A 24,386-nucleotide genomic window follows, 5' to 3' on the forward strand; every position below is an offset into this window, starting at 1 on the left:
AACGTAGCTTAAGATAAAACACAGATAATATCTGATATCCCAAAAGGCCCTACTCAGGTAGAAAAACAGAAGCCAATGCTACCTAAGACACCAGTACCACAACTTGATGGAGATAAGAAAAAGGGTGGGAGGTTTAGGCGCACCATTGATCTTCCACCTGAAGCAAGTCCATTTACAGTGGTCCTGACAGGGGTCCCAGAGCTCTCTGAAAATGTAAAAGAATCCACCTGGTCCCTAAAAAATAAAGTACAGCAATGGCTCAGTACAAATAGACCGCTCCCGCCCTATCGCAACAGCAGAATTACTATGGTGCGTAGGGTCCCCTGGATCGGAGAAGTAAAGAAAAGGACACAGGGGGATTGTATTATTATAAACTTCGATGACCCAGGCGCAGTTGATTATATCTGCTCATGGCCAACTCTAGCAAAAAAAGAAGGAATTGACGCAAATCGTCTATCCTTCTTTTATCCTCCGACATACGTATATGACCAAGAACCCTGTATAATTGGAATCAAGGCTCTGACTGGAACTGGAGTCAAGTTGACGCCCGGAACAGGAGAAGGGATTGGGAGGCTTGGTCTTGGAATCCACAAAGAGAACAATCCTACATGGAGGGATGGAGGGGCATACCAACTAGCAATCGATTTAATTGCCTAGAAATGGTTGACCATCACCAAGCCTAGTACTAAGTGATATAGATGCTATAAATCCCAGGTCACCCATAGCCCATATGGGAACCTATAACCAAACAAACGAGAAGACCTACCATTCATCCAAACACAAATTAGGAAACATTATCACAGATCCGCCTATTGATCAAGCTCCCCCCAGTTCGCTCCCATTAGTATTAAATAATGTTTCTGGGAGGTCTGATGTTCTAATTAATGACAGGAGAAACGAGCAAGCTTTATTGGATGGTCACCCAAATAACTCTGTAGTCCAAGGAGTTCGTGTAGGCAATAATGGGAGTATCGTTCAGACAAGAATAGGCCTAAATCGAAAAGATTTAAGGGCTAATGTGACTATTGTAACTTGGAATATTGCGGGTCTTTCTAAGAAAGCCGCAGACCCAACCTTTTTGACCTTTATTAATAATTTCGACATAATATGTCTTCAAGAGTGTTGGGATCAGGAGGCCACCAATGTAGATGGTTTTAGCACTAACTTTACCCCGGCTTTACAGACTGGCAAAGGTAGGAGCTCAGGTGGTCTCTGCATGTATGTTTCAAACATGGCAAATCTGATAGTAGAGAGAATAGATCTCGAGGGGGATAAGAATAAGAATAAAAACAAAAACAAAATTAGGCACTCAATCCAGGTATTCACAGTGAAAGGGACAGGGGCCCAGAGTTTCTTGTTGATTAATCTATATAATAATATTATGAGGGATGATCAAACAGAATATATGGATGAGCTATCACATGCCCTGAATTGGGGAGTGGGAAGGGACAAAGTGGAAAGATGTGCTATAGTGGTGGGCGATTTTAATTGTCATTTATGCCCCCACAGTTGACTGAATGTTTGTGATATAACAAACCTTTAAGGTGAACCAAGCACACATTTTGAACATACTCACTTTGGGAACTTAATGAATAAATTAATGCACGATTGGGACTTAGGTTTTGTCAATGAGCTCAGTGAGCCAATGGTCAATTTTCAACCCACTTTCCACGGGCGGGGGAAAAGCTCTATAATCTACTTCATGCTGATGTCCAATAGCCATCATCGAAGTGCCATGGCTTTCAAAACTGAGGATATCGCTATGAGCGATCACTACCCGATTAGTGCAAAATTTGACGTAGGTCCTAGGACCAGTCAGTCATTGGATCTAACGGAAGCCTTACACTGTCACTCGATTTCTTTGGCACGTACAAATGGATACTCCATAAAGTGGTCTAAGGTCAACCCCAAATTTTTTTTGAAAGATCTTATTATGGAGGATCTTGACCAATTTATGATATGCCTTGAAGAACCTCTCAATCCATGTACAGTAAAAACGGCTTTCGGAAAAATAGCATCTACAATTAAGAAAAATTTAACAAGGAAGCAAAGAGATGATGATAGGGTTAAGATTCTGGGTTGGTTTAACTCTGAATGCTCTAAAGCCCATAATACCCTTAAAGATACATTAAGAAGGGTTCCCAAAGATCTATTAGAAATCAGAACAGCTCGACAGGCATATAAACATTCAATTAAGAAGGGAATTGAAAGACGCTGCCTGGGAGGCGTTATTAAAAGCTGTATTAAAAGGCCGTATTATCCCTGAGGGATAATACGGCCTTTTGGAGGGAAGTGAATGCTCCCTTTTTTATAGAGAGGAAGACAGACCTCTTAGAGGCTGCTATTACAGAGGATGTCTGGATTAGCCACTTTACAGATTTATATAAAAAAGATGATTTGAATGAACCAAATAATCAAGACCCCTGGCTGATACAAGAGAACAATGTGCAGGGACCCCCGGCAGACATATTCCCGTTACAGATACATTTTTCACTTCCAGAAGTAGAACAGGCCATACAGGAAAGTGCAAACTCTAAAGCCCCCGGGCCGGATGGCATCCCGATCGACATATTTAAAGATAACATCTCTTTGTGGGCTCCCCTCCTTACAAATGTTCTTAACTGTTATAGTATAGAAGGTTTTCCAACAACATGGCAGGAAGCCATTGTAATTCCTATTTTTAAACAAGCATTTACAATGCAATAGGTATCGCAGCATTAAAATTTGAGTTACTGGCATTGTAAATGACAATGCTTTGCATTAAATTTATTTTTTTAATTTGCAATTGGTATGTTTAGAGATAATTGGGGGGTGGGGCCACTGTTCAACAGCTGACTAGCAAAGAAATAAAGGTTTTTACAATGGCCAAGGGACAAAAACAACAATGTGGAAAAGGTTCATTTTCGTTTACTTAATGCAATTTTATATAGCGCGGACTTTGCTAGAAGGCGTCAGAGCGCTTGGCATGGGAACCTGTTGCAAAACATAAGGATTTAGGATTGCACGCATTACGTAAAGATACAAACAGAATTACAAATTGTGTAAGAGGTGTTGGGGAGCTCTGGGCTCCTTCTTTGGCATTTCCCGTTCATTTTCGTTACTTAATGCAATTTTATATAGCGTGAACTTTACCCGAAGGAGTCAGAGCGCTTTACTTAAGAGACTGTGGCAAAGATAGGGACTTAGGATTGCATGCGTTGCATAGACATACAGGCAGAATTAAAGGTTGCAAGTGTGCGAGTTGTAAAGTCACGCGGGGGGTGGGGAGACTCGCTCACAGAATGAGTCATTGCCCTTTATATGTCTATGGCGGGCCGGAAGATTCTGTGTGAATGGTTGGCTCGGGGTTTTAAAGCGGGCTTTACATGTATTTACACAATATATTGTGTTTAGATCAACACCCGAAAGTGCCCAGTGCACTCGCATCCCTAAAGGGGCCGGATGGTGCATTTGGTTCGGTTTATTTTATTTTATTTAATGCATTTTTATAAAGCGCGCACTTTACTCAAAGGTGTCGGAGCGCTGTACAATAGAACCCGTTACGTTACATGAGAGAACTGTTGCAGGAAATAGAACAAACAAAAATAGCATGAACAGACTGTATAAGGAAAAGTAAGAATAAATATGACAAATTACAATGACTAAATAAATAAATAAACAAATTGTACCAGCCTCCTTCGGCGTGGTTCCACGGCTCGTGTGGTAACATCATGGTGGGGCCGCCTCCCTTGACCACGCCCCCTCCCGTGCTCCATGCTGGGGGCCAGTAGAGCGAATGTGAACCATGGCCGAAAAAATGGCGGCCGCGGCCAGGAACATGAGTGCGTCCTCTGGGTTGCAAGCGTCCGGCGGGTCAGGCTCCGCGAATGCGAGTGGTGCCGAGCCTCGAGGTCATGCTGGCCTCCGGGATCCTGGCGGTGGTGGCAGAGAGCCGCCCAGAGCTGACTGGAGGGGCAAGCAGGAGGCAGATTCCAGCCCGTGCTCCCGCAAGCCGGACGTGGAGCTCGACACCGAGGACTGTGCCGGGGGTCCGGCTCTCACAGGAACGTAAGAAGCGAGCGGCGCAAGCGAGTCTGCTGGTGGCCGGGGGAGCGTGTGGTTAGGGGGTGCGGACAGTGTGAGGCGCTACAGTAATGTCAGTGAGCGGCCCTAGTGTGGCATCGGACAGTGTGAGCTGCTCATGGAGGCTCGCATAGACTGGGAAGAGGGGTCACATTGTGGGGTACTGATTCGTGGTTGAAGAGCGATGGGTGCTGGAGGGGAGAGCAGACAGTGGGGACTACTTCGGGGTAACAGACTGTAATCAGTGCGCGCGTGTGTATGTGTGTGGCGGCGGGGGGGTGTGGCGGCGGGGGTGTGTGGTGGCGGGGCGCTTTATGGGAGAATTCCCGCGCGCGCTAACGGCACACACTTGATGCGTGTGTGCTTCACAGGAGACAGCGCCTGGCCGCAGCGCTCGTTCGCGTGCGCGTGTCACTTTCAAATCGCCTCCAAGGCGATGCGCGCGGCCAGGACTGTCTCCTGGGAATCACACATGCCGACAAAAGGGGCTCGGCGGAGACGCGCTTCGCGCGGCTAGCCGAGACCTAAAAAAGGAGACAGAATGGACCCAAAATGCTACAGGCCAATCTCCCTACTTGATTCAATGATGAAGGTAGCAGGAAGAGTTCTATTGAACAAATTACAAACCTGCGGAAAAGAAAGGGGAGTCCTTTCTAAATTCCAATATGGATTTGTAGCAGGGTTAGGTACAGTAGAACAATGTCTCAACCTGGCCTTGATTACAAGCAAATACACGATGGCAAAAAAAAGCAATCTATACATGACATTTGTTGACCTAAGCTCAGCATTTGATTGCTTAAGCCACAGTGTGTTATGGAACACACTTATAGACCTAGGAATTGACCCGAATATCCTCGACTTCATAAAAGAATTGTATAGAGGGGCGGGGGCAATGGTCCGATATGGGAGAAATGGAAAATGTACCAAGAAATTTCCAATAAAAAAAGGCGTCCGTCAGGGATGCATCCTTGCCCCGTTTCTTTTCAACTTATATATAAACGGGGTGGCAGATCATTTGATTAAGTTGGATGTATATTACCCCAAAATCAGTGGCATGTCAGTGCCGATACTACTTTATGCAGACAACGCTGTCATAATGTCAAGAACACAGCTAGGCCTGCAGAAAGCTTTAACTGGATTTTCCTCATTTATGGGCACAAGAGGACTTAGGATAAATGTGGGAAAAACCTTTACTATGTGTTGTACGTCAAGAAAAAGTAGATTGTTATACTTTTTTAAATCAAACAAAGATCAGCTTGACAAAGACTTTTAGCTATTTGGGCATTATATTTAACAGTAGGGGATCATGGAGCACAGCCATTAACACACGCAATCTGGCCTTCTGTCGAGAAATAGGCGCGGTAAAGAAATTTGCAAAAAAATTGGGCGGAAAGCCGGTCCAGATTCTGCTCAACATTTATGCAGCAAAATGCGTTTCTACCGCGACCTATGGGGCAGGAATTTGGGGTATGGCAGATTGTCGAGAGATCCAAACTAATCAGAATGCTTTTTTGAGATACTTATTAGCAGTGCCTAGATCCATCTCTACCACTATTTGCCACAAGGAACTTGCTTGGGTCCATATCACTGATGTAATTAAGATAAGTCCAATAATGCTTTGGCACAAGATATGGACCTCAGATGAAACAGTGTTTAGCAGAGACGTTATCAGAGATTGCATGGACCTAGCAGCCTCAAGAAATATAGTGTGGCTTTCTTATGTTAGCAAATTTTTAACTTCTATAGGTCATTCAGAATTGTTTGAAAACCCCATTTCTTGTGCTCTAATTACAAAAAAAGCTCTTAAAGAATGTTGTTTAGGTTTGTTGGAAAATAGGCGATCTTATCTAGAGGGAAATAAGTCAAGTATTTCCCACCATCGCCTACTGCCGTGCGAAGTAGGCGTACAACCATACCTATCACCACTACACTCTGCCTATACGAGACTATTATTAACCAGGATGAGAACTGACTGCTTTTTCAGACTGATATCATTTCCAATTGTAAACGATTGGTCTGCCAAATTGATCAACTGCCCGTGTGATGATATTTCAACCCAGTCAAATATTCATTGCATTTTATTTTGTAAATATTATGAATGGGGAAGAAAGAGACATCTGGTCCCGCTGTTAAAAATGTGGGGACTAAGGCAATGCAGACCAGCCCTGATTAAACTGTATATGTTACAAGATGAAGTCACTGTGGTAGCAGTTTCTAAGTTCCTGAAGTATGTAGTAAAATGTAGAGCCTCGATGGATTGAACACTTTTTTATATATAATATATATAATTTTCTGGAATTACCCTAACATAGGTTTTTAATTAAATTATATAAGTTTTAGACGTATGTATAATGTATAAATGTAATGAAATGTTTTAAACTGTATTTAAAATGTGCTTTTATGGTTTTTAATTTCAAAAATCGAATAAAGCTATCTTTGAATTTGACTATACGACACGGCCAGCACTGATAATGATGGGCAGAAATCAGTTTTAGTATGGGGTTATTTTCTGCCTTCATAAAAAAAGAAATTCTGGAAGAAATGACAACACCTGGTCAGCAAATATAAACCAACAAGGAATTAATCTCTTTTTAATGCGGGACAGGAAATGTAATCTAATGAAGGAGGGTAATGGGAAAAACAAATTAAGCAATAACAAAAATAAAAATTAACTGCCACTCAAACAGGTGCCAGGGCTGTAACCTACTGGAAGTGGTATGAAGCTGTCAAAATGTAGAAGGTTCTTGGCATGGCTGTGATGTGACTCCCAAGTACGTAAAAGGCACGCAAGGAAAAAACAACTCAACTGTTTAATTATCTTACAACCCTCCCACCGCCATCCCAAGCTGAAGTTCACCTTTTTGGAGGGAGAAAAGTGCAAGTAGAAGAGGGAAGAACGTACTTCAAAGTGGCCAGCAGTGGAACAAAAATGGGCTAACCAAAGAGAAGCAACTAACCTGAGTGACTACGAAGCCAAGCAATAGGCGGGCTCTAAACCCCCTGTAAGTAAACAATATGTTTCACAAGCAATGGCGTGTGCGCAGTCTCAGGTGAAATCAAAAGTATAGAGCATGGGGATGTGAAGGGAGGGGGCAAAATGTCAAAGAGGCGAAGGTGCGCTTCAAAAATACTGAAGGGCAAAAAAAAAAAACAGACAGGGCCCCTAAAACATTTAAGGGCGCAAGGGTGAAGGCAGGAGTATGTTTAAAGTAAGGGCAGGAATGTGCCCTGCTTGAGTGAACGCAGACCTTACCACAAAGGACCTTTACAATACAGGTACGTAATTGAACGATTACCAAGCAAGCAAGTTTAAAAAAAATACTGCTAGACTTGGTCATTTCTGCAGGGTCACCCCCAAACTTTGCCTTCACTTCTATTTTTGAAGCGGTTTCTGTTGGCGCTTTACCAATGCAAGCCAGTGCTAAAGAGCTAGTATGCTTGTTTCAACATGGTAGAATTGCCTTACACCCAGTTGGCACATTTAATTTACTTGTAAGTCTCTAGTAAAGTGGTACAACATGTGCAAATTGCCTGCCAATTAAATGCTACCAGTGGGCCTGCAGCACTAATTGTTCCATCCACGTAAGTAGGCCTTTAAAACATGTCTCAGACGTGCCATTGCAGCCTGTGCTTAGTTTTAAATAGTCATTTCGACCTCGCAAAGTTTTTGCTACCTAAACATTTTTCAATACATACAAGTCACACTAGAGTAGGTCATAAACTGCCCTTTGGGCGAGTGCATTGTATTTAAGAAGTTGGACATGTACGTTTACATTTTACATGTCGTGGTAGTGAAATAAACTCCTAAATTAGTTCGGCAGATCTCTCCTATAAGATATCATTGGCATACCTTATTACACTTAAGTGATAACTTTTGATTGGGAGCAAGTAGGAACGTCATGTTTGAGGAATTGGAATTTAGATCATTCTTTTGGGTCAAGGCGGATTTTAAATTTCAATCCTGGAAATTACTAAATTGCCATTTTCTTGTCCTAACCAGTTGGTGCTTGCAGCCTGTTCCTGGATCACATGACTGTAGTTGGCAGTTGCCCTTTGTGTATTCTGCACAGACAGCAAATAAAAAGAGGGTCTGGGTGTTTACAGGAAGTGCCATCCTGGCTTAATTGAACTGTGGGGTCGCGGAGCTGTCACCTACTACACTTGCACTTTAAAGGCACTGACCTAGCTCAAGTACAAAATACTTCATACTCGTCTACTATGCGCCTAGACAGATCGAGGCCAGGAAAGGGAGGCAGGAAATTCCAGACATCAAAGAAGAGGGGAAACTCCAGAAGCTTCTCCTGCTTCAAAGAAGGCACCAGGTATGAAAATAGGACCCTCAGACTGACTCTCCAGATCACTTTTAGAAGACTCAGAAGAACTGCTCTGCTGCCTAAGGATTGGACCACCTTGAACCCAGAACCACCACAGTGACACCAAGTGTTAGTTATACGGCCTCCTGATCAGACGTTCAGTGACAGAAAAGGCTACAACCATCTTGAACCCTGCAGCTAGATTTTGCCTGCTGTAAGTACAACGCCCCCCTTCCCAAGTAGTGCCTCCCCAGTTCTGGACCCCTGGGGCTAAAGTGGTTCTTCCAAGCAAGCTGTGGTCTAATCAGAACCGATACAGCTCTCCGCAGTACCTCATCAGAACAGACGCAGCTCGACGCAAGACTGTATTGCAGATTGCACAGCTCATAAGAATAGGCACAATGCATCCCTCACAAAGACCTCACATCACTTTGAGACCGCCACTGCACAGCCTCAAAGCTCCGCAACCAGGATTTAAGGTACATTTCTAAGCGGGACTAACTTGGTCGCTCTATCCGGCCCGCGATCCATCGTGGTCAGCCTGAATTTGTAAATTTGTGCCATTCTGGTCAAACCGGTAACCACAGTTGGCACTTCCTGCTTTTAAGCACTAAGTTACAAGAGGGTTAAGCACAGGTTAATTTAGTGACTTCTGTGGTTCAACCCGATGGGGATTGTTTGAGGTTGTAGCACAAGAAAGATCCACACCCTCCTCTAGCAACAGCCCAATTTCTCACAAATACGTTTTATCTTAAATATAAAAAAGTGATTAGGGTTCAGCCGTGAGTAGAGGTATAGGAAGGTACAAGTGATTTCAGGGTTCAGGGATGGGTAGAGGTAAAAGGAGGCAAGGGTAATTTTAGGGTTTGGGGATGGGTAGAGGTAAATGGAGGTAAGGCTGATTTTATGGCTCAAGGATGGGTGGCGGTAAAGGGAGTACGGGTTATTTTATGGGTTGGTAGATAAAAAGAGGTAAGCCAGAAACACTATTTGAAAAAACCTCATGTTTGATGAATAAAACATCCTCAAAATTATAAAAAGAGGTAACCAACAAATAAGAAAATCTGACTGTGCTGGAAACGTTAATTCAGATAAACTGTGTATGGCAACAGTCAACCAAAGGGAGTATGTTTACAGCCATATCAATTAAACAGACGTGGGGGGCAAAATTAAAGTTACAGACAGTGGTCACAGGCAACAGCTTATATACCAGGAAGCACGATCTTCAACTTTAGACAGGTTCAAGTTGTCTGCAAGCAAAATCAAAGGGAAAAAAACCAATCCGAGCACCGGCAGCGTGGAAGACCACTAATAAAGAAATCAATCAGTGGTTGGTCTATTTTCCAGTTTCAGAGAAGAAAACAAACACATTGAGATAAAGTGAAGCGACACACACTGGCCAGTGAAAAGGAAGAAAATGAGTGAGACAGTGAAGCCAAGCAATGCTAACTAGATAGTGGGCCAAAAGTTATGTTTTATATTTTGATTTTCTTTTTTTTTTCTTTTAAGAAAACAGATTGACGCAAGCAACAGCACATGCACAGTCTCAGGCGAGAACTACAAATGAAGAGGAGACTACCAAATGTATCTTCTGTCTCAGGCAATGACATTCCAGTGACAAAACAGACAGCTAGCTTAAAGGGAATCGGGACACCTGCTGGACATCTCACTGCTGAACCAAGAGTACTATCATCTTAACAGATGCTCTTTCCAGGTCTACTTGAAAAAGACCTATCCACCACTTTACAATGACTAGGAGATTGTCTGCCCTGTCCTTCATGGATGAGGGATAAGCAAACCTGAAATTCTCTTATTTAGAGGACACCTTACACTCGGCATTAAAGGTGGTGTGTAATACCATTCCTTATTTGCAAATTTAACCAGACACAAGGTGTAAGACAAAAGTTGTGTTTTCCATGCTGTTTAAGTAAATAAGAAAAATCCATTTAAACACTGGGAATAAGAGCTGCTTTGATACTTTACAAAAAACCAGACTCTTAGAAAACAATGTGACATTTCTTGCTAAAAGAGAAAGTTTTTCATAGTGTTCTCAGGAAAGATCATAAAATGAACTGCTGGTTACGGCCTTTAAGGCAGTGTAATAACTGCACAGTATGAAAGTCAGTGACATTTGCTTGCTTTCTTTAACTACTACTTACCCAGTCCTCCTGACTTACGCGAGCAGACAAAGTTTAAGCATCTGGATTCTGGACTGATTGAACAAGATTTATTAAACAACCAGTCTAATGCCATTTCCAATCCATGTCTTTGTAGTGTTTTTTACTGTGTCGAACAGACAACTGGAATGGCAATTGTATAAGTAGTAGGACAAATGAAATTACCAAATTAGTAGTGATTCCATTTTAGTAGTAATGCCATTTCTATATAAATACATTTTTTTATATTTGAGAAAAGGCACAAATATTTGTGTTAGGAATGCCTGCACAACTCCAACTTGGTCTGACTCAATAGAGTATCAAAGACTGAGACTAGCACTCACCTAAATTGGCAGTGGATTGTCTCGCATGTAAATTTGCATATGCTTCTGATCTCAATGGAAGAGAGGCGGATGGTGTTTTTGCCATTCTTTCTTTCTTTTTAGCTTTGACTTCTGCCATGTGCCAGTCGCCGTCTTCTTCCTCGTCACTTTCACTTAGGTCATCAAAACCAAAATATTTTATTCTATAGCTGGAACGGCCGGGAATTTTAGACCCCCCTTCACCACCACCACCCTCGTCCTGGTCTTCAAACCCAAAAAACTCCAGTTTGGCATCCTTTTTTGATTTTGTATGGCTAGGTCGAAATCTGGTATACGTTTTGGTGGTCGCAGTATCAGCTTTTTTACGGAGACGCCCAGCTTCTCCTAAATCAGTAGTAGCTGTTGCAGTTAAATCATCTATACTTCTATCCAGGGTATCCTGTATTGTCACATTACAAACAGACAAACAAGATGGATGGAGGACAGTGTAGTCTCGAGTCCGCCCACTTGTCCAAACCGCACTACTTAAAGCACCTTTTTTTGCTGTGTTCAACTTACTTTTGTCGGACTCATCTGACTTGGCCACAGAATGAATTGTGCCATCCATTACTTTGTCAAAATCAGGTGTTCCGTGGGACTGGTTTCCTTTGCTGGGCCTACAGTAAGTTCTGCAATTGCTAAGTTTCACAACACTTTGCAGTTCATCATCACCATCATCTTCAAATGCCTCTTGTGGATGGTCCTGATCATTTGTGTTTGTTACAACATCCACTTGGCTTTTTGTCTCTGAATTCCCACTGCTAAATTCAACCTGAATTTCATCTGGTGTTATATCTTCATGGTCTTGCTCATCCCAGTCATAAAGTGTAGTTCTTAAAGATTCTTGTGTTTGAGATATTCCTGATGGAGATTGTGGCCTCTTTCCTGCATGCGAGTCGGGGGTGTCATCGTGCAACTGGACATCTGCGTTTTGTTCAACTGCTGCAGTTTCAACTGGATGTTTCTCACTGTCGTCTTTAGCATTCACATAGGAATAATTATTTTTCTCCTCTTGGTTTAAATGAGGTTTTTTATCTACAAAAAAAATAATAAACACGGTTAATATTAAATGCACATGACAAAAACTTCATTTTGAGGACTTCTAATACACCAGCAGTTGTGATGCAATTTTATGTCATCACTGAATAGCAGTTCATCACACACACACACAAAAAGAAAAGGAATTTCTACAATCCTGTGAAGCCAGATATACTTTGATGAAACGGCAGGGGAATGCTGAATTCAGATCAAAGATTGATCAATAACCAGCACTGACAAAGGTCCTGTGTCAGCGTATACAATCTACATAGCTCCACTATATGCTTGCAATGCAAACTTCAAATTTAGAAGAGATTCCCGGATGTGGCGGTATACTATAGCCTTAGAACCGGACGTAGCAGGCTCTACTAGCCATTAAGGGCCCGCACCAGCGTTAAAGGCCCCAGCCTTAGTCGAGGGCCTTTAACAAGGGAGCAGGTATTTAATGGCCGATAGAGCGAACTAGGTCGGGCTCGAAGGTTATTAGAATATTCTGCCCCTACAGGGAAGAATGTCCCAATTTGTAAAACAAAGGCCTCAATGAACCCCAATGAGGTTGAAATCCCCTCGAGCTCTGTGAAGCGTTTGTTCACAGCAACAGCTGTGAAAAAATATTGGAATGTTGCTGCTCCGGGCTTCTACCAGCCATTAGAAGCCCCGACCACTCCATTGTCTTCAATGGTGAGCTCGATATTCCTATTTCCGAATAACAGCTGTGCAATGGACTTGAATAATTTTATTATTAGGGGGACGAGAAAAAAGACCTAACGAAGGACTCAGACAGATACAGCGCAACAATGTCAATCACACAACTTATAACTACCATTTTTTGAAAGGAGATAGAAAATATATCACCATCTAGGAGAGCACCCTAAGTGCGGAAAAATAGATAGTATTATTTAAAGATGGATAATAAATAAAAGAAAGACCATTTTTAGGTGGATGTGACCAATGTGCGCACTAAAAGTGAACTGAGTCAATGGGTAAAGAGGGCTGACCCTTTGACCCATGCTGAATGGTGCAGTTGGTGGAAGTCAAATGTGATTGACAATGTAACAGTCTAACAGATTAAGCCCGCTGACCAACAACTCCTCTGTATCTGTGTAGGCCTTAAAGGGCAGACCATAATAACAATAAAAAATTAAAACTACAGTGAGATCGGAGTTCTAGATTAATGTCAATTCAGGGGAAAAAATGAAAAAGAAGTATGAGCCCAGCCAGAATATAACTTAAATCTCATGATTGCTTTCCAATTTAAAACAAGCATTGGCATAGCCAATAGGTCTCGCCTTTGGGAACTTATAAGTGTTTAGCCAGAGGTACTGGCTTTGCCAATGTCTATGTTGCAGAGGATTGTGGTTACTATGCAGCATGTTGAAAAGTTAAAAGAAACAAGTGTTATGAGCATTTTCGTATAACATATAAAATATATATATATATACAGGCGGGCACACGACGTTGTCCTGCACTTAACAGTGTTCTCTGCCTCGTCGCAGCTCGCTGTCAGTCCTCCTTAATTTTCACATGCTCGACGCGTTCCGAGGCAATCGCGCCTCTTCTTCATGAGCTAAACATCCGGGCACTGTATTAGCATCACCTATTTATTCATTGTTGCTTCAATTAATTGAAACCGCCTTTACTGGGCGTGACTCGGTTGGTGTCCTGTCATATTGCATGCTGGTATTTGCAGTTCTTTAGGTGAGCTACTAGTATTATACCTTGGTAGGTTCAGTGTCTTTGTTAATTTAAAGCTTCTCATCCTCCTTAGTAGGGCGGAGTTCATGAGTTCACGAGCTTCAATTTTGCAAAAGGGCAACGTCATAATAGTCATATAGTCATAATCTAGTGATTAGTCCCTCCCATGTGCGTGGACCCCGGAGCAATCAAAAATAATCTCTTAAAGTGTCGAAAAATGCAGACCTGCACAGACACTTAAGAGAGAATTAAAGACAGATAATGCAGCCTATAACACAGGGTACACTGTCCAGTACTTCAACTAGAAATTCCACCCAAAAAATCCACAAAACAGCAAAGCCTGTACAGATTTCCCTTGCTTCAGAGGCAAAACCCCTCTGGAATGATAGAGGAGGATATGGACAGACAAGCCCCATAGGCTGCCATTATGTGGCTCGGAACAGGATACTTTGCCTTTAAGAGAACTTTCCAGAACTTCACAGTATCCCAGAATGCACTGCAGGTCCCTTTTACTTGCAGTTCTTTTTGAAGGCATAACACGCCAGACCTGTAGCATTCCTTACATGAATATCTCTCTCCACCGGGGAGGAGGGCGGGAGCTTATGACTATAACAGAGATACCCCTACTACAGAACTGGAGTTACAGGACAGAAACTGCTCCTTCTGTAGTAGGGGATCTCTGTGTATAGTCATAATCTAGTGAATAGAATGGCAAGCCCATCCCCACACCAAAGCGGCGGTGGAGAAACGAGAAATGACACCACTATTGTGCGAACAGATTTCACAGCAAAGCCTGCCCAACCTGAGCGTCTGCTCTGGAATCAGTGTCCAGGCAGTAATGCTTAGCAAAGGTATGAACCGACTTCCAAGTGGCCGCCTTGCAGATTTCTGCAATGGGAACATTACGGAGCAAAGCAGTCGTGGCAGCTTTGCCCCTGGTGGAATGAGCCTTAGGTTTACCCCTAAGGTCTTATTAGCTTTTTGGTAACACAATTGTATGCAGGACACAATCCACCTCGAGATGGACTGCTTAGAGGTAGAAAGACCTGTCCTGACTGATCCATAATTGAAAAATAATTGGTCCGACCTACGAATATCTTTGGTTTTATCCAGATAAAATTTCAACACCCTCCGAACATCCAGGGAATGTAAAGACCTTTCCGTTGGAGATGAAGGATTCTGAAAAAACGTAGGCAAAGTTATAGTCTGGTTGACATGAAAATCAGAAATAACCTTGGGAAGAAACTTAGGGTGAGTACGCATAACAACCTTAGCAGCATGAAATACAATATAAGGTTCCTGGCAACAACGCCTGAATTTCACTCACCCTGCAGGCCGATGTAATGGCCACGAGGAACGTCGCCTTCCAGGACAGGTACTGCAACGCAGCCTTATGAATAGGTTCAAAAGGCTCCTTCATCAACCTGGACAGCACCACATTCAGTTCCCATGAAGGCGTAGGAGCCTGACAGGAGGAAACACTTTCTTCAAGCTTTCCAGAAAGTCTTTGATCACAGGGATCTGGAAGAAGGAAGTCTGTGAAGGGCATTTCCTGTAGGCAGTCAATGCAGCCAGATGGACCTTAATGGAATGGACATTAAGGCCAGACTGCGCCAGATGTAGAAGGTATGGATGGATGACATCTTCCTTACATGTGGTCGGGTCATAGTTCTTGGACTTGCATCAGATACAAAACCTCTTCCACTTGTAAGCATAAGAAGTCCTAGTGGAAGGTCGCTTAGCCTCCTTCAGTATGTCCATGCAATCTTCTGGGAGATTAAGATGGCCATATTGCACTATCTCAGGAGCCATGCGCCAAACTCAAAGACGAGAGGTTGGGGTGCAACATCTGCCCCCCGAACTTCGTGAGAAGGTCCGGCCTGCACGGCAACTTCATGTGAGGAAGGAGAGACCGGTGAAGCAGGTCCGTGAACCACCACTGCCTGGGCCATTCCGGGGCAATCAGTACCATCCGCGCCCTGGACTGGGACAGCTTGATGAGAACCGTCGGAATCAGGGGAATGGGTGGAAAAGCGTACAGAAAGCTGTTCGACCAGTTGATCCATAACGCATTCCCCAGCGTCCCCGGCTGGTAGTACCTGGAGGCGAAGTCTCGGCATTTGCTGTTTTCTGCGGTGGCGAACAGATCTACGTCTGGAGTTCCCCACTTTGAGAAGACTTCTCCTAGTACTTCGTCGTTTATGACCCATTCGTGGTTTTCCTGAATCAGTCTGCTCAGTGCGTCTGCCTGAACATTCTGCACACCTGGCAGATGGGTGGCCGTTATCGTCAGTCCTCGGGCCAGAAGCCAGTGCCAGATCGCCTGCGCCTCCTGCGACAGGGTGCGTGATCTCGAACCCCCCTGCTTGTTGAGGTAATACATCGTGGTCGTATTGTCCGACTGTACAAGCAGAGAGTTGGTCTGGAAGGACGGGAGAAAGGCTTTCAGTGCCAAGTGAACAGCTCTGAGTTCCAGGAAATTGATGTGGTACGTGGACTCAGTCGGGGACCACGTCCTTTTAATCTGTAAATGTCCGGAGTGCGCTCCCCAGCCCTGGAGAGAAGCATCCGTCACGATAGTCTGAGTGGGAATGTCCTTGTGGAAGGGAACTCCTCTGAGGAGATTCTCCGCTGAACACCACCACTTCAGGGACTGAAGAGCATGCAGAGACAGTCGCATCTTGTCGTTCCAAGATCCTCTCCTCTGGTACCACTGATCCTTCAAGCACTCCTGCAGCGGTCTCATGTGCAGCCGCGCGTGTGGCGTTAGGAAGATACAAGAGGCCATCGATCCCAGCAGAGAAGACACCTTCCTCACTGTTGTAGATGGAGTGGCCAGAAGAGCCTGAGCCTTCCGAAGGAGTGATAATCGTCGCTCCTCCGGAGACACGCTTGCTGACCTCGTATCGATCGTGGCTCCCAAGTACTGTATGCACTGGACCGGAGTTGGGACAAACTTGGACATGTTGATGTGCAACCCCAGCTTGTTCAAGAGATTGCACGTCTTCTGGAAGTGCGCTTGAGCTTCCGAGAAGGTGGAGGCCTTGATCAACCAATCGTCCAGGTACGGGTAGACAAACACCTTGTTCTTTCTCAGGTGTGCAGCTACCACTGCCATGCACTTCGAGAATGTCCTGGGCGCAGACTTCAGCCCGAATGGCAGTACTGTGTACTGATAATGATTGGCGCCGACTTGGAATCGCAGGAACTTCCTGTGTTTGAGTGCAATGGGCACATGGAAGTATGCATCCTGTAGGTCTATTGCACATCGCCAGTCCCCCTGTTGCAACTGAGCATAAATCTGATGCAACGACCGCATGCGAAACATTTCTCTGCGAATCCACTTGTTTGCCTGTCGCAAGTCCAGAATGGGCCTGAACTCGTTCTTGTCCTTCTTGCGGACCAGAAAGAACCGGGAGTACAGACATCTTCCTCTTTGAGACAGAGGTACGTCTTCTATCGCCCTTTTCCTTAACAGGATATCGGCCTCCGCCTGGAGCTCGCGCAGCTGATACTGCGAGCTGACCGGAGGAACTGATAGAGGCGGGCCGGTGAACCGAAGACTGTATCCATTGCAAACAATATTCAGCACCCACTTGTTCTGAGTAATTTTTCTCCGCTCTGCCAGAAAAAATTGAACGCTTCCCCCCACCGGAGCGGGTAACGGATGAAGGGGAAGTAACCGCTCAGGGTCGAGACCCGGCCGGGCCTTTGTTCGCTGTAGAGGACTGCTGTCCACCTCCATCCTTCTGGCGCTTCTGGAAGGGTCTCCGGAACTGCTGCTGTTGTTGCTGCTGCTGTCCCGAAGACTGTCCTCGCCCTCTGCCCTGTGCACCGAACCGTCTCTAGAACGGTCGGTAGGACTTCTTTTCCTTGGGCTTCTCCAAGCCCGCCGCCGTCAGGGTCTCTGCCTCCGCCTTCATGCGGGCCATCTCATCATCGGCATGTTTTCCGAACAGTGTTTCTCCTGAAAACGGCAGATTGGCCACCCGCTGCTGGGCCTCTGGCTTGAGTGACGTGAGCCTGAGCCAAGCATGACGTCGCTGGTTGATCCCATGACAGTAACCATGGGCCCCCAAAAGAGAGATATCCGCAGCCACGCTGATGACCTGGTTTGAAACCAGCATCCCTTCCTTAAGGATCTCTAGGAAGTCCTCCCTCTTGTCTCGTGGCAGAAGGTCCGTGAACTGTTTTAGGGAATCCCACAGGGCACGGTCGTACCGCCCCAGCAAAGCCGAATCGCTGGAGGCTTTCATGGTAGTGGAAGCAGTCCCACAAGCCTTCCTCCCAGCCGAGTCGATCCATCGGCTTTCCTTATCAGACGGCACGGTGGAGGACGGGGAGGTAGAGTGTAACTTCCTGGCCGCCGTCACTATAACTGAGTCGGGCACTGGATCCATTCGCAGGAAAGCAGAGTCCGAATCCGGGGCCCTGTACTTCTTCAGAAGTCGGGAGGGAGCGGCCTTCACCACCGCTGACGTATGGAACAGCTCCTCCGCAGGTTCCACCAAACCTGGCACTAATGGCAGCAGGGGGCGAGACAAATGCTTCTTGTGAAGTGTCTCAAATATCACGGTCGTCGTAGGTGTAGGAGCAGTCACCGTGATGCCCAACTTTGTCGCCCCCCTCAGGAGAACCTCCTGGAACGTGCTGATGTCGTCCACCGGAGACACCCTTGTCCCCGGGGAATCCGACAAGGTCGGCGAATAGGATCGTGTCCTGGAGGAGTCCGTGCGGGACCTGGATCCTCGCCTCCTAGGGCGATGTCTAGATCTAGTGGAGGATCTGCGCCGACTCCTAGATCTTCCACTCCGTCCGGAGCGTGATCTTGACTTCATAGGCCTCGGACGATCCGCCGGTTCCACCGGAGCGGGCGTCTTAGGTTTCACTGGGGCCTGCGGCTTAGGAGTCCCTTTGGGAGTGGTCGGAAACCTGGGTAATGAAGCCGACCTTGGAGGAACCGGGGGCGGCCTCTCTGGCACCTGAGGTCGAGGTACGGGTTGCGGAAGCGGAGGCAAAGGAGGAGGGGTAGGGGCCCTCGGAGGGAGACCCCTCGGCAATGGAGGCGGAGGCGTAATTTGTGAAGGCGTATACACCTCGGAATACACTGAGCCCGGTGATCCCCCACCAGCCTGGGACGTTGGCGAGCCTCCCATGGCATCAGGCCTCTTATCCCGCTTCTTCGACGTCGAAGAACGGTGACCAGACGGCGAGCGTCGGCCCCTCGATGTCGAGCGTCTCTTCCTCGGCGTCGACCGTCTCCCATGCCTCGACGGCGACTTCGTCTGCCTCGACGGCTATCTCTCGTGCCTCGACGGCGATCTCAACGGCCTAGACGACGACCTCTTGCGCCTAGACGGCGACTGCAACCGCCTCGACGGCAACCTCTTCCGCCTCGACGGTGGTCCACTCCTCGACAACGAGGTTCCCCTCGACGATGATCTTCTCCTCTTCGCCGACGGCGAACGGCGGTGTCGCTTGGACGGCAAGCGCCGACGCCGGGCCCTTCGACTTCGATCACTCTACGTCGAGTCCGACGAGGATGACGACGAAATCGTCACAGGAGACTTTGTCGGCGGTCTGTGCAACTCCCTCGACGTCGAGCGTAAACGGCGCTTCGCCCCAGAGCCCTGGGGAGATGGGGAACAGACCATAGTCATCCCTCTCGACGTCGTGGTCGGCGCAATCGACCCAGACGGAGAGTGGCCACGCTTGCTGGTCTTCCTGCCTCTGGGGAGCCCCCCAGAAGCCTCAGCACGGGCAGAAGAAGCCCCTCCAGAGCCACCTTGTGCCTTCAGCCTTCTTTCCTCGAGTCCCGGAAGCCTGATCTTCTGTCTGTCCTTCAGGGTCCTGCCAGAGGAGCCCTGACAAATCTCACACTCCTCTGGGACATGGTAAGAGGGAAGGCAGAGGATACACACCTCATGGGGATCTGATTTGGCCTTCTTCCTGGAACACTCCAGGCATTTGTCAAATAATGCAGGCATATTTGACATCAAAAAGGAGCTAAAACCAAGAAGAACAGCACTAAAGTACTTTAGAAGTACTCAAAACGAAATTAATAGTGAAAAATCACCAATAAACCCTTGAAAAGGGAGAGCTCAAAGCTCCAGGGTCCTGCTTGCAGGAGCCGGAAAAAAGAACTGAAAGTAAAAGGGACCTGCAGTGCATTCTGGGATACTGTGAAGTTCAGGAAAGTTCTCTTAAAGGCACAGTATCCTGTTCTGAGCCACATAATGGCAGCCTATGGGGCTTGTCTGTCCAGATCCTCCTCTATCATTCCAGAGGGTTTTTGCTGCTGAAGCAAGGGAAATCTGTACAGGTTTTGCTGTTTTGTGGATTTTGTTGGTGGAATTTCTAGTTGAAGTACTGGACAGTGTAGCCTGTGTTATAGGCTGAATTATCTGTCTTTAATTCTCTCTTAAGTGTCTGTGCAGGTCTGCATTTTTCGACACTTTAAGAGACTATTTTTGATTGCTCCGGGGTCCACGCACATGGGCGGGACTATTCACTAGATTATGACTATAACAGAGATTCCCCTACTACAGAAGGACAACAATTCCTTCTTCAGCACGTTGCCCTTTCGCAAAATTGAAGCTCGTGAACTCATGAACTCCGCCCTACTAAGGAGGATGACAAGCTATAAATTAACAGAAAGACACTGAATCTACCAAGGTATAATATTAGTAGCTCACCTAAAGAACTGCAAATACCAGCATGCAATATGACAGGACACCAACCGAGTAACGCCCACTAAAGGCGGTTTCAATTAATTGAAGCAACAATGAATAAATAGGTGATGCTAATACAGTGCCCGGATGTTTAGCCCATGAAGAAGAGGCGCGATTGCCTCGAAACGCCTCGAGCATGTGAAAATTAAGGAGGACTGACAGCGAGCTGCGACGAGGCAGAGAACACTGTTAAGTGCAGGACAACATCGTGTGCCCGCCTGAGCGCCAGGGCTTCGATTGAAATACATACATACATACATACATACATACATACATACATACATATATATATATCCACAAATGCCCTTAAGCTTTCCAGGACACACTCGTGTTCAGCCTGCCATCCGGCCTCTCTGGATATTGTCCCCGATAAATCACAGGTGTGTTGTGGTGCCTGACGCGTTTCGAGGCCAGTTGCCCCTTAATCATAGGCGACTCAGTATGTGCTGTTCAAAGGCTCCATTTTATTTGTAAGTTTAAAAGCATGCCTCATTGGTTTACAGTTCGTATTATAATTTTGTTGCATGCTGGGAAACGTATTCTTTCCATTAGAGTCTCTGGGTCACATTTTATTTTAGAGCAATTATTAATGTCCCTAAGTGGGATACCGTGATTTGTGTGCTAACGACCTGGTCGTATGACATCCTTATTTGACGTATCTATGTCCATCCTTACGTCAATCTCGGCACCTTAAAGGTATAAATATTACCGATATTGCCCTATGCAAACACACGCGGTGGTGACGAGATCGGAGAAGCCAGACTTGCCGAAGCCCAGAGCAGACCCCGCTGGCGCAGCCCCGCCTTCCTGGCGCGCTGAGAACGAGAAGCTGTTTTTCTCCTGCCGAGAAAATCCAGCTCCGGCGCTGCCCTCGCAGGCAGCCTGGAATATCGAGACCAGAGACGAGAGATACCATCCCTCATCCATCCTAGATTCCAGGTACAGAACTGAATAACCCCTCACAGAGAATTCTTTAGTCAGTCACTTGTCAAAAACAAACTTAACTTAAACTGTAACTTTCTATTCCCGCCCACGTATTAGGCGCAGGTCAGGTACACGGGGTAGGCGTAGTTAGAAACACCAGTTGAGTACGATTAGTCAAATGTATATGTGTATGTAATATATTTTATTCATTTTAAACCTTCATATGGCTTAGAAACCATATCAATGTTTTTACAGTATTATTTTATACTTCTGCTCTTAATGTATGCACTTTACTTAACCATAAGTATTGCAATAATATCGATCCATTTCTCTTGTATGAGAAAAGAGACTGATCAATAAATAACATCTTTTATTGAACACGCCCGTCTCTTCCTTTTCTCTACAATCTGATGAGACTAAGAATGCACGTACTGACTGAGTAAAATAAATTGCCTTTTGTTCACACGACTCTCGAGATACACTCTTGATTAGGGGAGAGCAAAGTTGTCATGTTCTATGGTTGTCAGAAACTACATCCCTTCTTGTCTATCCAGGGAGGTTCAACTCCTCCTTGCCTATTCGAGAAAGTTTCTAGTGAACTCTGAGCTAGCTGGCAAACCCAAAACTTTAAGTCTAATATCGACAGTAGTAGACCTAGTTAACGTCTGGTCTAGGCCTATACTACTGAAGGTATTATTCCAATGCGCAGAGCCTATTGGGATAATAGGAACTACACTACACTATGATTGGGGTAGATCATTGATAATGTCATAGTATATATCGAGGGTGGGTCTGATCTCTATATGCGGACTATGTATCCGGTGCTTTTTCTGTTATTTGATCAGTACATGCCCTCGGAGGATGTTTGAGAGGCGGGGGTATGACCCAGGGGAGAGTGGGTGCACCATCCTAAACCATCGAAAGGACTTTGGTCCTGTTGCCACACGAGGGGGGGGTGGTAGGGGGGTTCGGGGTGGGTCTAGGGGGTGGTGGTGGTGGGGGGTGAGGGGGTTCGCAGCAGGTGTTGGGTGTGTTCTTTCTTGGTATTTTCCAGTCGTGGAAGCAGTATATGTTGTGGCGGCCGAATTCTTCTTCTTTTCATCTTTTTGAAGATGTTGATGATTACTATAGTACCGATTAAAAACTTGTTCTTTAGAAAGCAGGGTTTAAATGTTTTAATTAATGGGGCAGAACAGATTGCGACTTAGCTCTTGGAATATTTGTGGGCTGAATGATGGGAAAAAGCGTGGGTTGCTCTCTAAGATTATTCAAATAATGCAGGTTGACAATATGTCTGCAAGAGACCCACATACCATGGGGTAGGCGTGAATCCTTAAAAATGCCTGGCTATGATCTTACTGCTTGTTCCCGCCAGACTTCTATGATTCGGGGGGTGGCTGTTCTTCTGAAGAAAGGAATAGGCTGCTGTAAGAAAGCTAAAGAAGATAAGGCAGGTAGGTGGGTGATTGCGGAGGTCATTATAAATGGCAGGTCACTTTCGGTCTGTTCAATATATGGCCCTAATTTAGATGACCCGGAAACTTTTAGACATCTAAACATTGAATTAGCAACATGGCCACACCCAATGTTTTTTACTGGGGACCTTAATATTAATCTGGCAAGTCAATTCAATTTAGTAACTAATTTTAACTATTCTGGCAGGAAACCGTCTCTTTTTAAGGCCCTCCAGACTCTGACTTTAGAGCATGGTTTGATTGATGCCTGGCATTATCACAACCAGAATAAAGATGGGTAAACATACTATTCGGCCCCTCATATCAAAATGGTTCACTTAGATTAGGTCATATCCATCTCACCAAGGACCTTGTCAGATCACAATGTACTAGTGGTGGAATGTCCCTGGTAGCGACCGATTAAATGTCCTAGATCCTGGACATTTGAGAGAAAGCTTCTTTTGGATCCAGCCTATCGGGATCACATGGAAAAATGGATTACGGAGTTTATGAATATTAATAGGGCTTCCGCTTCAGATTGTATCATCTGGGACACATTTAAAGCGGCGTTACAGGGGGAGACCAAAAGCTTTTCAGCTTATCGCTGGAAGAAGACGCAGGTTAAAAGACGTTTTGAAGAGCTGTGGTTGGCACAACTGGAGTTAGTAGCTAATATTCATCTTTGTCGGAGCACTGACCAGAGTAACAAGGCGGTTGCAGTATTAAAATCTAAAATTCTGGAGTCTTTTGGCCGGTATCTTGCTGCTAAATATGAAGTACCGCACTTCAATGTATGAATTTGGTGAAAATTCCGGCAGGATCCTTGCCAAACGGCTTCAACAGAAAAGTATTACAAACCGTATACTTCGCATCTTCGATCAGCAGGGTTGTATCCAGGATACTCCAGCGGGTGTAATGGATGTCTTTAAGGAATTTTATGCCCTGTTGTATTCTGAGGAGTCTGCGGTCTCACAAAGTGAGAGTGCTGCGGATGAATTTCTTCAGACCTTAGATACTTTGGTGGTTACGCCAGAGCAGAATGAATCACTCTCTGCCCCAATTACCTGGGAGGAGGCCGAAGTGGCAATCAAAACTCTTGCTAATGGGAAGTCCGCTGGCCCGGACTCTGTTCCTCTAGAATTTTATAAGCTGTTCTCCTCATTAATCAGTCGGGATTGGCTATCAGTCAAATTGGCTTTATTTCGATATAAAATGATCTTAAAAAGCAATACATACACATTACAACAAGAATAAAAGAATAAAAGCCTAGCCATAAAATACAATCATACAGAATACAATACAAATAGCGGCAATAAATTACCTAAGATGGTCTAACAAAATGACCTAAACTAAACAATATGCATAAGCCTTTTTGACCTGCTATCAGTCTTTAGGGATGCACAGGGCTATACCAGATTCCTGGCGGCAAAACACGGTGGTATTATTAAAAAAGAAAGGCAAATCGGAATGAAATCCTTCTTCTTATCGGCCAATCTTCCTTATAAACACTGATAGCAAAATATATTCTAGGATTTTATCTATTAGACTCGCGCAGGTTATTATCCCTCTGGTTTCACTCCGTCAGCACGGCTTTATCCCGGGTAGGGATATGGCAGACCATGTGCGACGAGTCATCGCGCTTTTGGATTGG

The 24,386-nt window shown here is 45.3% G+C and overlaps 1 protein-coding gene across 2 annotated transcripts in view; it reads right to left on the reverse strand.

Annotated features, from left to right (window-relative positions):
- The window catches only part of WAPL (WAPL cohesin release factor), a 1,132,828-nt gene that overhangs the window by 910,127 nt on the left and 198,315 nt on the right, over positions 1-24,386 (reverse strand). The window contains exon 3 of one of the 2 annotated variants that reach the window (XM_078643290.1): positions 10,876-11,928. In XM_078643290.1, coding sequence (XP_078499416.1) covers positions 10,876-11,928 — 1,053 coding nt within the window. The remainder of the gene's footprint in view (positions 1-10,875; positions 11,929-24,386) is intronic. The other variant, XM_078643291.1, reaches the window with a different exon arrangement.

The sequence above is a fragment of the Lissotriton helveticus genome, chromosome 5_1 (assembly GCF_964261635.1).
Source record: "Lissotriton helveticus chromosome 5_1, aLisHel1.1, whole genome shotgun sequence".
Classification (NCBI taxonomy): Eukaryota; Metazoa; Chordata; class Amphibia; order Caudata; family Salamandridae; genus Lissotriton; species Lissotriton helveticus.